The following is an 18,804-nucleotide window of genomic DNA, read 5'->3' as shown; positions in this document are numbered from 1 at the left end:
GGACAAAAATAAACTTACCAATATAAAGGTCTTAAAATAAAAGGATTCAAGATATCCCAAACTTTGGTTTCAAAGAGTAAATACAACCCCTACATCTTATTAGGGTTGCTTGTGCTGGGATTTGCACTATTTCACTTCCTAATTATCTTGCCTATCATACAGGAATACAGGTTTCCCCTAGAGCTTGATATCCTTAGGCAATCAGGTTAATGAAGTATTATTTGGTCATGTGCAGCCACTGTAATTGCAAAAAAAATCCTCTATCACTAGAAGGTCTTTTGGGCTTTTGAACATATCCAGTATAGCAGGAGGAAGAATGAGGCTACAGCTAAAGGTGTGGCATAAGTCATATGACATTACAAGGGAAAAAATAAATGTGGCGAAACTAATGAAGGTGCAGGAACATCTCGGAGTGGAGGACTGGGGAGAAGACAATAAAATTCTAAAATCACAAACGGCTGGATAAAGTAAGGATTAGAAGACTGGAGCATCACTATTCTGCCTCTCACCTTCCGAGTCATTTTGAGCTTCTCTACAGATCCACTTTGTGCCTTAGTTTCCTGAACTGTAATTGGAGGCAACAGCATTGGCCTCCTTTTTAAGTATCAAGAGATACACTATTGAAGACCTAGATCATTTTTACTTTGGTAAAATGTCTGCATGTTTACCACAGACCTCTTTTGTGTGATCCTTAGTCAAATACCTTCCCTCATGTTCCACACTGGCATCTTTGCCGATATGCTCCACACCTCTATTTAGTCCATGCATATCACATAATAGGGAAGAAGCCAACAGCAAATTTACTTAAAAAAGAATGGAGGGGTCAGAGGACCAAGTAAATAAAGAGAGAGGTGGGCAAAACCTTTTTCTTTGCTTAGTCTGAACAGTTTCGCCTTGTCCTTGAACTTAGAGATAAAGGTGGAAAACAATACATTCAAACTAAGTACCAATTTCCAGCTGCCTCACAAAATGGGACCTCAGCAGTAGATCTGCTAAAGAAGGTTAAGTGAGAAAGGCTGCCAGCTCCTTATATTAAACATAATCATCCAGTGATGCCCTCCACTGAAAGAGCCAGCAAACATAACAGGTTCTTTTACTGATATGATAATACAAATAGACATGGACACTGTAAACCTACTCCTGCAGGCAAATCACAAAAGGCATTCCTGGGTCTGTTTTAAACCTTAAGCTATATCAGCATATGGAAAAACAGTAGATTTTAGCCTTTTTTTTGCACATTAGGCAGACTCTTTCTATATATTAAGAAATGTTTTTCAGGACAAGGCCCTGGCTGTGGATATCCACACCGAGACTTCAGAGGTCAATTTTCAGAAATCACACCTCCAAGGGCTCCCAATGAGGTCTGTAAGAACAGCCGGTTCTTATTCGGTTAGTTGATGTAAAGGAGAAAAGGAGTAGATGCCCCCAGTACATCAAAGTGGAAAAATATAAATTATTGTTTTTCCTGCTATTAGAAAAGGTAGTGCTCCAGTCATTTCAAACAACTGCAATTAATGCATGATAAAATGCTATGATTAATGCTACCCAAACAAGCCTAAATGTCAATATTTTARTGGTGCTCACTGAGTTAATATGAAGCTACATAAAGGGTTCAGTCCTCAGTAGATGTAAAACAGCAATAAAACTGGACTGCAGTAATTTACAATCATTGCCCTAAAAGCTATTAATAAATTGGGACTTCTGATGGCAAAGACTGCATCAGCGGACAGAATATGCAGCATCCATCACTGAGAAAAACTGATGAGAGCTCACTTTGCCACTGCTCTGGGTACTCTACTGGCTATTCATTTGAAAACAAACCTACTTCAAGGCCATTTATCTTTAAAAAGCCCTTAACAAATTAGGAAGCATCTATCTGCTGGACTGTCTGCCCAGCCATTTTTCACAGTGATAATTAGCACCCTGACCCAACCATTAACAAAACTGTGCTCTGTTGGACTAACAGGGAAGAGAACTCGGAAAGCAAGAATTCAGCACAGGAAATATCTTGTCCGCAGATATGGATATCTCTGCTGCAGAGGCTTTTGTTGGCCTCACTGCTGCTGAGGAAGAACAAGTCAGGCTCTTGCCTGGCTTCTTCCATTTTTAGTAAATTTCTCTTTCATTATGTACTTTTCTTGCAGCTTTTGCAGAGCGAGCAAATTCAGCCATCTGCAGCACAAGCAGAAAAGAATTCATTCTTCCATATAAAACCTTCAGCTTATTTTTGATGCTTACACCAACGTAGAGAATGAATGGAGCCCCACAACGTTAGTCCTCTTGGAGTTTTCAGTAGCTTCAGACCTGTGGAATTTGCCACACAGTAAAGCCTAACTTTTATGGGACAGGGGGCTAGAAGGATGACTGTAAGCAATTCTCCCCATGTATTGAAGGAATCAAATTGGTTCATTTCCACTCTTACCCATGCTTTCCTTTTGTTGCTTATAAGCCTTGCAGTCTTGTGGGCATAACTTACAGACCTATGTCAACAGTCAGTTACACCCAAAAAAACATAGCTAAGAAAAACTATTCACCCCATCCATACTCTTTAGGGGCTCTTGGAAAAATCCTAATCTTTGGACAACATTGGCTCATTTTAATCCTGCAGCAAACAGAGAACTATTTCCTCACCTTCCTAGGTTGCAGCTTAATGAGCAATAGTAATGTCCCACTGGGACAGTCAGCAAATAACGTCTTCCCTTCTGAAAATCATTCTTTTATTTCTCTTCTCTGTTTTCCAACTTTTACTTAGACTCACTTCTTCTTTGACTAAGCTTTTTGCATGGTTGCTTATAAAGGATTTTAATCACAAGTGTTATGAACATCTCTCTAAATGACAGCCTGCATAATGCCTTTATACCCCATTTCAACACTCTCAGAAGAATTTTAGTATGTTTTAGAGGCACACATTTACTATCCTAAAAGCCTTCTTGCCTTCTCCCTGTCATATTGTATTCATCTAGCTATTCTATAAATATTTATAATACCATTATGCATTTTTTATTGATTTCCCCTTGTCACATGCCAGTCTTCAGGCTGTATGTCTGTCACAAATCATATTCAAGAGGCATATGTATTTTTAAATACAACCTTTTGTCTGGCAGCCAGTATAATAATATACACTCCTCCTTTGTTTCTTTTCAGTGTTAGAATAATATTGTCAGAAGCTATTCCGCATACTGCAAGTTTCCTGGCTGTTGTATTTTCCAAGTGGAAAAAATGTTTCATTACTTCAAACAAAAAGCCCTTTGGGAAAGACCACTGCTGTTCTCATTTGCAGTGAAATGATGTAAGCAGTAACACACAATGGGGTACGTTGTGCTAAGATACTGGTGTGCCTTGGGGTGCAAATGAAGTATGAATCCAAAGTCAGAGCTTCAACCACCGAAAGGGTCTCCTGCCAAGCCGTACTATTCAGGGTTTACTGCTTGCCCGAAGAGCAGCCATTCTTTACCCTTCCAGTGATCTATCAAGGGGTCTTCTACAAAGAGAGGCAGGTTTAGCATAGAGCAAGGAGGAGGAAGGAGATGCTTTGTATGAGGGAGAAGAGATTTTTATTGTTAGCAAAATATTTCCTGAGTTTAAAGTAAAAAGTTGCAAGCAGTAAGACAGCTATAAACTTTCAGAGAATTTCCTCACTGTTAGAAATACATCTAGATATTCAGGATACTAACCACATCTTTGCAAAAGATACTCCAGAGCTCTGGATCACTCATGTTTCTGATCAAATAGGTCAGAGTCTAAATATGTGATGAGCTTTTGAGAGAGAGAAACTCGGAAAGAGCCCACTGAAAATTCCTTCCTGGATGAGACAGCATAAGGAAGCTCACATTGCTGCTTCATCATCAGTCTACTTTTCAGGCTTTAAAAAAAAAAAAAAGGACAAAAAATAGTGATTTAGTTTTCAGTACCATCATTCAGGAAATTCCTACATCATAAATTAGGTTTTTAAATGAATAGTCACTGACTACTTATCTCACCGATGTCAGATACGTGGGAAGGGAAATGGAATTTTTTCATAATTTCATACTGACACTGATAAAAGACAGCTGACTAAACAGTCTGAGGTCGTTCTGCTTATGACAGTTGAAGTTTCTTTTCCTGTACAAGAATTTGCATTGAAACTGCGATTCTAAGAATACCACAGAGAATCTATATTTAGAGGGAGCCTATCATAACCAACCCTAATAAAATCAGTTTATGAAACCAGCAAACATAATAAAACAACTTCTATGCAGACCTACAGTGAAGATGGATAAGGKTATTGCTACAGCTAACCAAGAAAAATTTACTGAAACAAATTGCTACGTTAATCTTTTTAAAAAACGAATACATCAAACTTTACTATTTAATTGAAATGGAATCTACCAGATAGTCAGAAATGACCAGTTTTTACTTCAAAGATTTTCTTAACATACTCTGCGGAATGAAAGACTTGGTTCCTGCATGTTGGTAAGTGTTACTAAGTCAGAGAAAAATTGGAATGGGAACTTCTGCTATTGGTGAAACAGATTTCACTAGCATAGAATAATTAACAAGTGAGTTGATATAATTAGGAAATATGATATCAAACAAAAAACAGCATTAAATGCCATACATTGCAGTAGACAATTTTAACAAACACTTAAAGAAAAAAGGTTTTAACACCACAATTCCTGCAATTAGAAATATGACTATTTTTTAAATAATAATCTATCATCTTAGACTACATTCTTGTTTATATCAAGCTCAGTTGGAAAAACACCACTGATTACATCTGAAGTATTCTGGCTTTACATCCAAGTAAGAGAAAGGAACATAGAATGGTATCTTTTGTTGCCTCCAATGGCAGAAAATGATTGTAGCATTGAATACACAGAAAGGAAATGTATTCTAACTGCTCACTGCAACCTCAAAAAACTTCTTGGTAAAACATTTTTGCATTTTATTATATTAGTCCTAGTACAATTAGTTGTTTCTTTGACATTCATCAGCATTTTTATTTCAGCCATAATGGGCTGTTCRTTCCACATATTACTTGAAAAAAAATCCAAAACACTGAAGCCGAGTTTCCACTAAAGAAATGAAAGCATGTTGTCTAATTTTTTCATCTTCCTTTTATGGAAAAGGAAATAGATGCTTAGCACACAGACACAGATGTTACCCAAACCCAGAGAACTTTGATATTTAAACTAAAATAAATGAGTTTGGGGGACCAGCACCAAATGTACATCAATTTTTGCCAAGGAAGCACCTGTCCCCAGGTTTTAAGYCCAAAACAACGGTGCTCTGGGAAGAACTACTTGCTAGCTTCTACATTCATGCCAGCTTACTGAAACGGACCATTTCATTCTGAGCTTTTTCATTCATGGTGCTGCTATTAATAGCAGCTACCATTCACTTCACAAACTACTCAACTGGAACAACTTCCCCATTAGAAATGAAGTGAGTAAAGGTTTCACTAGAGAGGAAAAGACAGAAAAAAAAMCCCCAAACTAGGGAACATAATTACAAGAGAATGAGTCCATCAGACCTCTAAGCCTCCCAAGTTTCCTGGAGGAGTTTCTTGGCTTTTTGTTTTGTTTTTTTTTAACATTGAAACAACAAAGTCTGTTGTTTCTTACCTGATATGTGGCTGCAGTCCCTAACAGGCAATTTACTCACTGAGGTGGGAATTATTCTTGAAAGTTCACTTTTGCCCCATGGGACGAAACTGTAGTTTTATCAACTGAATGTCTTTGGCAATTCACTGACAACGGACACTACCGATGTCTATATTAGCAAGTAGCATGGCACAATAAAAGCAGAGCTACAGAGCAAAACAATTGATGCTGAAGGTATGATGTCTGCACTCTATATGTTTTGGGGAAGAAGAGAGGGAGGAAGTCTAGGGGCTGGGTCTAGTGTGGTCCTGCGGACTAAATGCCCCTTAGCAGTAGGAGAGCATTATGTGTGCTCCTGGAGCACATTTTTAGTTTCGTTCAAAAGCAAATTAGTTTGCTTGTTCCAAAACCACTATGCCATGTGAAGCAAAGCATAGTAAGTAGACAGTATCAGGAAACTTGCTTCAAAAGTATATTCTGGATCCAAACTAAAAGCTAACACAGATGTACCCATAGTCATGTGGTTTTAGATTTTCAACCTTTTTTTGCAACGCCTTTAAGAAACAAGACTAATGTCACAACATCAGYTTAATTTAAACATGGTCTAGGTTTTCGTAATCTTATACTTGTCAAAATTTGTCTCTAACTTCAGATTGTTATAGTCACGAGCCAGCATGACACTTGTACCTGTTGCATAGGAACAGGGAAGGGAGAAGTTCGTAGGGGTTTTTAACCTGAAACTTGAACAAAACTTTATGGTAAATTGCTGGAAAAGCACTTAACATGAACTCCCAAGATACCATTTTTTAGGGTTACATTTCAGATTAGGAACTCACTTTGTGCTGAATAAATAATGTGTCTTATACAAAGAAGTACCTTACTCTGCCATTCTGTTGCTTGAACTAAGTTTTCCTTCATCAGTGCTTCACTTCATTGGGAAACCCAGTGCTCTGCTGTGATACTGAGGAATCAAAAAAGGATCATTTCAAACTTAATCATTCCAAATCAATACTCTGAAATCTAAATGTTTCATGTATAAGAAGTTTCCCAACAACTCCCATAGAACTGCTACTTTTAGAAAGGAAAAAGTTATTCTAAGTCAGTCAGTAAAATCCATTCCCTATGTCTGTGCTCTTTCTAACAAGGTAGTTGTCAGCTTTAATTCAGAGAAATAGTTAAGCTTGGACTATTGTGTTAATTATAGCCACTATTTATAAAACATTGTGTAGCTGCATTTTATCACCCTGAATCCTAAGCCTTCAAACAAGCCGTTTAATTTTCCTCTTAAATATGACAATTCCAATACTAAACCAGCACAAATTATGCAAAAGGATCACAGACCTTACAAACATGTTCTCAAACTTATCGAATGAATAAATCAAATATGCATACCCAGCTGCTTTTCGTGCAAATGCAGTTATCCCCATGAATCTATTTTAGTGTTGATTTTTTCATGCAAATTCTATTGACTTTTAAATATTTTACAGCTCCTAATTCTCACAGCAAATTCCAGCAAGAGTAGTAGGAAGGAAAGGGGATTTGTGCAAACAGTCCTACTGAAAAGATAAAAGTGTAGTATTCTCTGGAGACCCCTCCACAAGAATTTATGTGGAAAAATTAAAAACAACTAATTTTTCACAGTCAGTCACAAACACAGTTATACACATGAGATAGCCCACTTACATTACTGGCCACTGCTGCTTCCAACAGAGTGCTAACACCTTGCAACGAAAACTTTTCCATTGATTCTGGTGCTTCTCTGGAGACTCCAAGGGCTGCATTTTTCATATGCTCAGTATGTGATGGGATACTGTTTTCCTATAGACTAAGCTGCACTTCTGAATGCTTGGGACTTCTGCTCTTCAGGTGTCAAACATCTCAGTCTGGTCAGGCAGAATAAGACCAGATGACTACAGTTCCCAGTAGTTAGTTTTCAATTTTAGTTAACTTGCCCAGCATCACAGAGAAACTCTCTGGCTGAGGAAAAGACAGGATTCAACTCTCTAGGGCAACATTCAACTGAACTGAATCATGAGAACAGTCTATTTAAAGAGACATCATAACAATCACACTTCATACTATCATATACATGGAAATGATGCCTGTGCCCCTTTAGCAACTCTTGTTTGAAAACAAAACCACCAAAGTAATCAGTCACTTTGGGGAGATAAAAGCTTGAAAGGTACATGAACCCTAATGCACTCCTGGAGAGATACACTGACATATACACCATTTGCAATCACAAGGCCTTTGACTTGGTTTACCTCTTACCCTTGCTGCTTGTCTCCAGAGAGATGTTACTGGGCCATCCACCCATCACTCCCTACTGTGGAAAGCCTTGTGAAAATAGGTCTTTCATTTCATCCGGAGCACAATGAAGTTCAGAATTATCTGTAAGCAGCAGGGATTTTTTAGCTGAGATGTTATCACTTTATGGGTTATACTCTTCCAGTTCTCAAGATTACCATTTGGTCTCTCTTAAATTGCACAGCAATCCCAAAAGGAAAGAGATTTCTGGTACAGCCACAGATAACTAAGGGCCTAGGAGATTAGTCACTTAATTTCTCTCATCCTGTGGCAGGGAAAAAAATAGGCATCTGAGGCTGAAGAGATGATCAAGGACTAACACAGCAGGAGGGACAACTTTCTGCAGAACACAAAGTCTAGACCCCAGGACCGCAGAATTTGATTTGACCTTTCATATTTCAGACAAAGTTTAAGAGTACAGAAATTTTGCTGCAACTACCTTCTTCCAAAGACAAATGTACTATGCAGACAAGTCATATTATCAGACAGTACCTACTTTATACTGAGTCCTATACCAACTGGAAGCACTTAAAAGACAAGAATTAGACATACAGGTTTGCTATAAATATATTGATAGGGTTATGCCTAATTTTACTTTCCTGTTTAGACTTTCTAAGCACAGTGCAATAGGATTGGAGCTTAAATCTACATCAACATGAACATACAAACACATGTGGACAGAACCTATGAAATTTCCATTTTACTTTTATGCTGAAAAATAAATACTAATTGTCATAAGAAGATAGCTTCTAATTTTAACCTTTTTTCTCAACAAGGTATTGAAATACCTTCATTTTAGAGAAATTAATAATAGGAACCACCAACCTCTTCAGTGCCCCCAAAATTACTACTGCAGATACTCAAGTAAATTGCAAACTTAAAAGAAAATCAAAGACAGTTGCTTACTTCCTACCTGGTCAATAACCAGGTCTAATATAATGTCCTCCTTGCACTTTGAAAATGCAGCATCGCATTGTCTGAACACATCATACAGACAAAACTTGTTATCTGCAATTTCTCTAGTCCTAGGGATGCAACTAGGCACACAAACTCCCTGGCTGAGTTACGGACTTCAGCCGTTATGACAGCTGACCAACTCCGATCACTGTGCGCAGCCATTCCACATGAGCTGTGTCCTCGCAACAACTCCGCTAGATCTGCACACTGCAAGAGTGGCATGACCTCAAGGAATAGCAAGGCACAGAAGGCAGACAATGAGATTCAGTGGTCTCTTCTGGCATATTGGTACTAAACACAATACACCAAGCAAGGATTCAGAAGCGTTGCTTTGCAAACAGCATACTTGGTAACATACCTTACCTCAATATAGTAATTAAACATCTTTGGGTATTTTCTGTAGGATTAATGAAATTTAATATGTATCTAATGATAAATGTACTAACGAAGGGCATGTCTGAAGTAGCTGTTCTCATAGCATACCTAATGGATGTGGCTCCACAGCATCAACCATCTCCTTTCCAAAAACTGGGAATGGGGTATACTTTTTATCACAACAGGTTACTTACTAGTTGGAGCACTCCCTCAGGAGACTGATGACTCACACTCAGATCCCTCCTGTGTCAGAGGGCATTCACATCCAAATCCCTCTTCAGTCAAGACAGTGCTGTCCCCATCAAACGGGGGTTATTCTCATGCAGGCACCTACTTCCCTTTCCCTCTCCCCTCCAAAAGTTAAGTAAAATATTTGAATTATTTTTGTACACTAATTAAACAGGAGGAGCACGTGGAAGTCTGACTCTGCAGTCTACTGATCTGGATACAGTTTGTTCTCTAAAGTTTATTTATCCAAATATCTCTTTCACACCTCTGGTAAGTCCTCCAAGTACTTCATCGTGTTATTACAAGAACGTTATATCCACCATTGACTCCTTTGTAACGTGTGTTTGTGCTTTCATAGAAAAGTGTAACCTCTGGTTTTGCAGGATATTTTTTCTGTGAGAAGAGGGGTGCTCTGACTACCCTCAGATGATTTGGGACCTTTAGTCATAAAAAAAAGTAAATAACTTTCTGCAGCACAGCATAAATGACTAAATCCACCGAAGAGTAGGATTTTAGATGCCTCTTTCTTCCCTTTCTTTCCCCTCCTCATGGTCTTCCTATAGACAAGTTCAGCCAGATTCCTGCTTAGCACGATGTTTTTTCTAATAGGTTGTATTCTTCATATACACCGAATTCTCCCTCCGCACTACATAATCTATCATGCTCAGGGCTAATATACTGTTATGAGGCCAGTGGCTAAAACTCAGAGTGGATTTTCTGACTATTCCCAAGGCTAAATTCCAGAATTACTTTGTGAGTGCAGGAAGTAACACCTCATTTTCAGAAATGCAGAAACAGGGAAAAGGCTTTATGTGACTGCTGAAAGATCACAACCCTACTCAGCAACAGAGTAAACACTTAAAACCAGAAATTCCTTACTGCTTTTCAGCCCTATCTTACCTAAAAAAAATACCAATCACAGATAGCTTCTACCCAAATTCTAGATTAGACAGTTTCACAGATTTCTGTTTCCTTATTTCCCTTCAGCCAGTCTAATGAAATGCAGCATTTTTTACTGTTCTAAACTCTAGTAAACTAATTAAGCACTTATTTAACAACACCTAGCATTCAACCAGGCTACTTGGGATTTTGGAATCAGCTGGGTTTTGTATTTAGAAGGTGCAGTGAGACTCAGAGTTACATAAATCATAAGCGATCTCTGCAACCATCAGTTATTTACTGAGGAATTACAGGCAAGATCAATGAAAAAACTCCCATTAACTCCAGTGACACCAGGATTTCATCTTATATGCATTGATGAAAATTCATGCCAAGAAAGCAGGTTCTGTAACACAGCCAGCCTGTTCTAGCTGCACGCCAGAGAGGACGTTAGGGCCCACACCCCCTTCTCAGTCCTGTGGTTTTCCAAAAGGAGATTATTCTATACTTTGAAGTGAGTGGATTTAATGAAAGGTCTGGAGCACCACCTAGAACTTTCACTGGTCAAAAGGGGCTTTTACAGGAGACAGAATAAACCTCCATGTGGCTGGTGGTGGTGGCAGGAGGGAGTTCAAGCCCCAGAGTGAGATTCCGTTAAAAAATAAAGAACAGGTTTTCTGAGCGTTTTCTGTGATTATCCTGAGAATCCTTCCAACAGAGGTAGGAAGTAAAAACAATGACTGTTTGACAAAAAACTTTGCAAATATTCTACTTTTAAAGTAATGTCTTTTGTTTTCATGAGCTTTACTTTGAAGTTAATATTTTGAGAGTTAATTTTCTACCTAACGGAAGTAGATGAGTTCTGCAGCCTGTTTTAGGGCATTCTATAACTTTAAATCCTCTACAGGCTTCTTTTTTAACAAAACACTTTTAAGACCTACTTTTATTTATTTTATAAATAAATAAATCTACATCTAGAGAAAAATAAGCTGAAATAAACAAAAAGAAAGCTAAAAAGACAAAGGCAGTGAAAATTGCATTATACTATCAGTCACGTAAGGAATTTTTATGTAACCTGGATGAGGCTCCCCTTTAGATTTTATTCTGCAATGTCATTGTGTTGCTTTCTGGCAGAAAAATAAGATCTAAAGTCAAAGTTCTGTGGACTGAATAGCTCTGACAAGCTATTCAGTGGGCTTACTAAAATCAGAAGGTGGCTAACATTTGTATTTGGGAATAAAACAATTGGACAAAAAAGAAATGGACACAGGCCACTGCCAGAACATTGCTGCTTGTTCCAAAGGTATACAAAAATCACTTAATGTTGAAAACTTAGTAATGAACGCTGTTCATCCCTCATCTAACTTTTAACCAAGATTGTGAAAGCTTTTTTCAATATGAAGTTAATGGTAAATGGTACCAAGTTAAACAGGAAATGGCCTGATAGTATTATCACTTGAGAACACTTTGTAGTCTGGTAGAATGTGATCCAGCAAATTCAGGCTCACAAAAAAATAGGCCCACCATACTACCCCTATAAGCACACTACTCACACAAGTAGACCCATCATAATCAATACAATAACCTCTTTCCATAAAATACTATTCACGCAGATATAGGATTGGTAGGTTCAGTCACTGCACAAAGTCAATGATAACTGTTTTTATTGTAAGCTCCTTGTGTTTGTTTATAGTCACTTGTCTGACATGCTGCAGTTCATGTATAATTAAAGATAACCGTTACTTTCTTTCTTCCTCCACAATACAGTAAAGCCTGTAAATAAAGACAAGCTCTGGGACCATTAAGAGAGGCCCTTGTTTGCAGACTATCTTTAAAACCAGCTCCTTCAACTTCAATACTAAAACTGTCAAGCTTAATTAAGAGTTATGGGGCATAACCATTTCAAAACCATAAATCCATACAGCAGAAAAGTAACATGACCGTCTTAGTGAACATCTCTTTTTAAATAAGCAATATCTCTTTCTGAGCCCTAATTTAGGTTCCTGATATGGAACTTTATATTGCAAATATCTTTATTGCTTCTCTTGCTGTGAATATAAAGGCTGTCATGAAATAATTTCATTCTGATGTCTTCTGGTTTATTTGACTATTTAAAATGGACTTCAATGCATATTCTAGTGCTTCCACTGCTATTCCATTCAAACTCACCACAGCTTTTTGAGATCACTTGAAAACTGTGCAGAAAACTGCATTTATCTCCAACTTTTTTTAATATTTTCTTTTTAAAGTTAGGCATTGGAGTGTGTGCAGCTGTTCTCATGTTCTCACAGCCTCAGGTAGAATCATATTTTTAAAGGAGGTATCAAGAGCTCACCAATTAAAGATGTTTTTAAAGGGCAAACCTTAACATTCAACATTCTAACATTCAGTGTGAAAGGACCAGGCATCAATGGCCCACTCCAAAAAATATGCCAAAAAAACCCTGTAACACAGGCTTAGACTTAAATTTTAAAGCAATTTCATCCATTTCGGAGGATCTGCTCTGCTTACATCTACTTACGTTTTAACAGTGCTTGGGACCTCTGCTGAATCAGCATCCTAGCAAGTATGAGATCAAATCGCAAACCCCCATGCAATTTGCATCATATTGGTATTTTTGACAAGAGTTTGAAGCATAACAGACAAATGCTTACAGTGTTTGACAGATTTTAAAATCAAAGCAATTTTGCCATTTTCTGTGTTAAAAAAAAAGTTCCACTCAGTCTTACCATTAACTTTCATGTATTTAAAGTGAGTTTTTATCCTTTAGAGCTGAGAAGCTACGCTTGAAAATGCAAATCCTAAAGGATTAAAAACAGAAGGATGATTAAAAGTAGTATCACATTTATTATTACTACTTCTTAATCTAATTATTTCTGTATTATGATTGTGTGAAGAAACCTTTTGGCTTTCTTCATCTGCTCCATGGACAAACAGAAGACTTCAGTTAATAGAACTGCTGATCTAATAGTTTGTTTATGGCCACCTCCTTCAACATAAAAATGTCCTTAAAATTTAAATGGTTTCTAGAGGCCCCTTGATGCGTTTGCTTTTATGTGTCGAGCAATATCTGGGTCAACTCAGAGGAAAACACAGCTGAAGATCTAAAAGCATAATTTCTACAGACTGAATGATAGGACTGCCAAGCTGTAACAGACTTTTATCAGCTATTCATCAGATCCAGAGAGGTACAGAAAATACACCCTTACTAGTGAGTTAACAAATTTGGGAAGAGACACTAATAAAAAGCTAAGGCTCTGAAACTCTTTCTTCTTCATTACTCTATCTGGAAAATGTGCTTAATAATGCTGTTTGAACTTAAATTTCCATTTGTAGATTTGAAATCACTTTACAAAGGTGCATAAGCATTATTATTCTCATTTCACAGTTGGCCTCTCTAAGTAGAGAGATTTGTAACAATTTGTATGAGAAGCAGCGTTCTCCAGTGAATAAGTTAAGAGTCTGAAATTATCTCCCCAGGGCTTTCTTCCCAGCTTTGCTATAACTTCAGTCCTACAGTGAAAGTCATTGTGGCAAAAACAAACGCAGTCCTTCTCAAATTGGTGAGATTATGTCTGGGGATACGAGTCCAGGCCAGAACCTCACAACACAGATCCCCAAAATTCCTGCATAATGTTGAGGAAGTCAGTGAAAATTCACTTTTCTGGACCACTGGAAAAATGGTCACCACACAGGCTATCACAGTATCTGGATACAAAAATATGCAAAAAAAAGTAACAGCACCTTGACAGAGATAAAAGGAAATACAAGGATAAATAGCACTTGACAGTCTGGAATTTGATTAGAAGGACTCCTTAACCATCATCACCCATACTTTTTCTTCCTTGTCTTTTGTTGACAGAGAATCTCTCATTCAAATTTCCTGTAAATACAGGTTTTTTTAATCTGTATAATTCCTTCTCTGGACAACAGCCCCTACACATAGTAACAATCCTACATGCAGGATTCAAATTTTGCCTTGGAAAGCATTTCTGTCTGACAAGTCAAAGAATTCAGGAAAATATTAAGAGTACATCTGCTGTGTTAACTGGAGCTATTTTAGAGCCTTCTACTATTCTCAAATATCACTTAGTCAGTTAGGTTAAACTTTAGCCAACAATTACAATTTCACATCGGAATAAAGGCTAAAAACGTGGAAGCCGTAAGGTATTTCTCTTTTTTAGAATTATGTGAATGATAAAAATCAGGCCTATAAGACTAACATGTAGCAGAAAGGATATTCAAGGTTGCAACCTTTAAATTACTACTTTTTCTTGAAAAAGCAGCTTACTTTCAGGGTCAGGCCTTGCTGTACCACAAAAAAGGCCTCTGCTGGCTGAGTCGAAGGAATTTCTCACTATATTATCAGCTACAAAACTACTCCAATGTTTTCCCAGATATCAGTTGGCCAAGAAAGGGCAGCATAGGCAACTACAGCTAATTAAGCCAAAAATATTTCTGTAGACTTTTAGCTTTAAATAAATAAGTAGTTTGTCTTACTGGAGACCATAGGTATTTGCAGAACTGAGTTTTTTAAAAATGTGGCATTAATTGCCACTGAAGTTGGCCTGCTTAATTATAATATTTTCCTCAGTGTAGTAACCAGTGCATGTGAAAGTTGCATGGAGAACCAGTTTTGTACAGAAAGGAGAAAAGAAATACTAAACAAAAGTGAAACTACCTACTACTCACTCTCTTTAGTTCAATTAATTTGAATAGCTTAGCAAAATTTACACAGAATACGAGAATGAAATATTCAGATCAAACCACTTTTCCAAGCCCAATCTGTAAAACAAAGAACAAAAGATGACAAATTGGATCTCTAATAATTTAAAATTTTGCTACAGAAGTTTACACATCTGCATAATTCAATTATTCATAACCAAAAGGTCAAAAGAACTATTAATCTAACTTGCATAACACAGAACAATTTTTTTGATTCTCATATACTTCTAGTAAGTACTGTAACATCTGTTCACATTAGTCAGAAACATCAACAGCTGAAAAACCCGCCGCGGTTTTGGTAGTTTATTTCAGTATTGCATCACCTCTCCCTTAAGACAGCACAGGTTTGTGTCAAGACCCAAAACCATGGGCTAATTTGTGTCCAGTTGTGTCAACTGCTACACTATGGCTTTGGAGATTATAACATTGTTTCTTTACTCAACTCTACATCTAACATTCACAGACTACAAACATAGCAAGTCAAAATTTTGTATACAGCTGCATGTTGATGGTGGTAAGAGGCAAGAAACAGTCTTTGGCTCATATCCATACGTAAAACATGTTCAGTTTAAGAACCAGCATCAGGATCTTTCGGTCAGCTCTGCAAAACACTGTCATCAGTGAATCTGCACAGAAGCGGATCTCAATTAATAACTCCCTTTGCTTGCTGGCTATGGCCCCTTCCCCTCCTGAGCAAAGAGTTACAGGTTTCTCCATTTGGGAATGCCTCCTCTACATGGGATGCAAAAGGTTAGAGAGGATGTTGTGTGGGAGCCTTGTACTCTGCAAAATTTCACCAGAAAAGAGAAAGCACGGCAGAAATTGCCATCTGCTATTTTAGTGTACTTCCCTGGTTAAGAACTTTTGATTCTACTCTACTATAATTGGACTACAACCAAATCCAAGTTTCCTGTCAGCAAAATCCACTGGGAATACACATATTACTTTAAGCTTAACAGCTTTTGGCCTTTTGGGCCACCTCCCACTTCCCCCTACAGCCACAACTGAAAGCATTATTGACTAATATGACAGCCCTTAACAAGGGTACAGCTGATAAATTGTAGATTTGATCCCATCTACAACACTCATATGCCTCCAGCAGATGGTTCATCTGCCTGATTTTGAAACAGGCGGTAGTATTGTGACTAAATGTAGATGAACTGAGGAAAACATATCAAATACAAGTTATTACTTTATATAGCACATTCAAAGACCATCTCTAATTATTAAGAGAATGAAAGAAAAGGATGAATGCTCGTCCCTTCAGGACTGTGTTTATTTTCCAGTTCTGCATGTGAATATAAAATGAGTCTTTAATCAAGCTTCATAATTTCTGCACCAGGACAAATTTAAAGAGGAAGCCAGGGAAGTCGAAACAGAAAAACAAAGAACTATGAAAGCATAAAAATAACCATGTACACATGTCCATGTGCACAAACCCACACATACAGCAAGGCATGCTTTGCCATGTGGGACTACAGCTCTGTATTTAGCTGATGGATAAAGCACCAACAAGATAAAAAAACCACCCAAAGCTGAATATTATTTTTTCTAATAAAAGTCAAGGATTTAAAATAGAAATGCCTTTTTAATGAAAAACAGATGGCATTTAAAACTTAATAGCTTTTAGGTCCAATAAAAAAGTAAAATTCTTTTTTTAAAGAAAAAACTTTTTTTTAGTAATCTCACACACTGCTGCATGTAAAGGGAACCACCTTTAATGTGATGGGTACTACTTATGGCAATCTGACTATGGTCAACACTAGTAGGACTAACGGAAAATGAAAACACATATGCCTAGAAGCAAAATGATAAATAGATTAAACTCAGGGGCCATTAACTGTTTCTTTTAAGAACATTTTAAAAAACATTAACAAGGGTACACATTCTAACCGTAGTGATGAATTAACAGCCAAATACAAACAGATATTTAGGGACCCTTAGTTAGTAATTAGAAGACACCACATGTGTATGTATTACTACAAAATTTGGGGCAACTTTTGAAAATTAAGCACAGAGCAGACATATGGTATTCACTGGTACAAATCCTGACTTTCCTGCCTGGGCCTTTATGAGTGTAACTTGCAGAGACTCAGGAAACAGTGGGACATACACTAGTTAGTATTCATGTCTAGCCAAAGTTTTGTAACCAGTCAAATATTTGACTGGCACTATCATTAAGTGGGCACAATCCCAGCCCTAGCCCAGCAAGGCATTTGAGCACATACTGAAKTTTCAACATGTGTCACAGTGTTAAACTTAGTTGCTGAGTTTAGTCCCCTGGTGAGATCATGCACCCACAGCTGYGAGTTCTGCATTTATTTTCAACAGTGCCAGGATTTCACCCCACAGGCAAACTGTTGTAATCTGGATGGGCAGCTAACATCCCTCCATCTTCAGGCTGTTGTGCTTGACACATAGTAAAACAAACATACAAACCAGATCATTTTGATCTTTAGGATATGCAGTGCGTACAAAAGTCTGTTTCACCTTCAACGAGGAGGCAAAACAGGAGTAAAACTTCAGAGAAGCAGCTCTTATGTTGCAGGCCATCTTCAAGCTTTTCCTTCACACCCGTCCTGTTGATTTGTAGGCTTACTCTATCCCAAAACCTCTGCTCCCTATTTTCTGCAGTTTTATTGTCTTTGGATTATTGGGATAATCAACACAAACAAGAATGCACACATAACCCAGTTACTTTCAATAGCTGCACTGAATGGGCTTGTAAGAGCCATCTAATACCAAATAATGCAAAGCACTTTTTTCTCAGTCTCCCTGAGAGACTCCAACGTTTCAGACTTTATTTTCTTAATTTTCCAAAGAGAAGATAATGGTTTAGATGGATTTGCCCTATCAACTGTAGTATGCAGTTTAATGAGGAACATTTCACACCTGTAGTTTTTAAAACAATGAAGTTTCAATGATGAAAAAACGGGACAGCAGAGTGCAGTTGCAGACTTACCTCTAACTCCATATTCCTTAGAAAGCCCAAATCACTACCAATACAACTAAACTACATATAGTAGTTTTTTGCTTGCCCCTGCAAAAAAATTCTTGCTGAAGCATTTTTTTTTAATAAACGTAAACCTGTACTTCTCAAAGCATTTTGAAATTCAAATGACAATTCACTAGACTGCTAAGTATACTTCTGCAGACACACAAATGAATCTTTTCTTCTAATTACCTCATTTCTCTGATGTGGAATGCTAAAAATCAAGTAATTTCAGCATTAAAAAAGTGATTAAAATGCCCCATTTGGCACCAAATGATACCATCATAAAAACAAATGAAAGAACCTGAAATGTGTTTCCACTTTTTGGACATCCAGTTCAAATCTAAAAGCTCTGAATTTCAAAAGCATATGGATCTGAACTCAATAACTTTCCCAGACAAATATGAGTGACCACACAAAAATTGCTTATAATGTGCTGTGACCTCCAGAAGTTGAAAGACACAAAAATGCTAGAGCTCCTTTCAAGCATAATTTTTCAAAAGGTCTAAGACTTTGTTTTGCACACAAAAGCACGAATGCACACATTCACTGGAAATCTGACATTCTGGTAGAGGGAGCRTTTATGAAGTCACCAGTGAACCAAATAGCAAGCTTGCTAAAACAGCTACACAGAGCACTAGGCTGAGATACCGAATGAATATGACATAAATGGTGATGGCGATTTTCCAAATCAGTAAATCTGGTGGGTTTTGAGTGATTGTGGCAGGGTATCACTTCACTAACTGATCCACATCTTCA

The 18,804-nt window shown here is 37.5% G+C and overlaps 1 protein-coding gene across 7 annotated transcripts in view; it reads right to left on the bottom strand.

Moving 5' to 3' along the window:
* TPK1 (thiamin pyrophosphokinase 1) overlaps positions 1–18,804 on the bottom strand; it is a 319,620-nt gene that overhangs the window by 259,313 nt on the left and 41,503 nt on the right. Inside the window, exon 3 of one of the 7 annotated variants that reach the window (XM_026087616.1) lies at positions 6,464–6,543. The exons of the other annotated variants lie outside the window; for them this stretch is intronic. Within the exon in view, the coding sequence (XP_025943401.1) occupies positions 6,464–6,500 (37 nt within the window). The 5' untranslated portion in view covers positions 6,501–6,543. The remainder of the gene's footprint in view (positions 1–6,463; positions 6,544–18,804) is intronic. 7 annotated transcript variants of the gene reach the window in all.

This window comes from Apteryx rowi, unplaced genomic scaffold (genome assembly GCF_003343035.1).
Source record: "Apteryx rowi isolate R43461 unplaced genomic scaffold, aptRow1 scaffold_725, whole genome shotgun sequence".
Taxonomy (NCBI): Eukaryota; Metazoa; Chordata; class Aves; order Apterygiformes; family Apterygidae; genus Apteryx; species Apteryx rowi.
The sequence above is the reverse complement of the archived record's forward strand: the minus strand, read 5'-3'. Positions and strand labels throughout refer to the sequence as shown.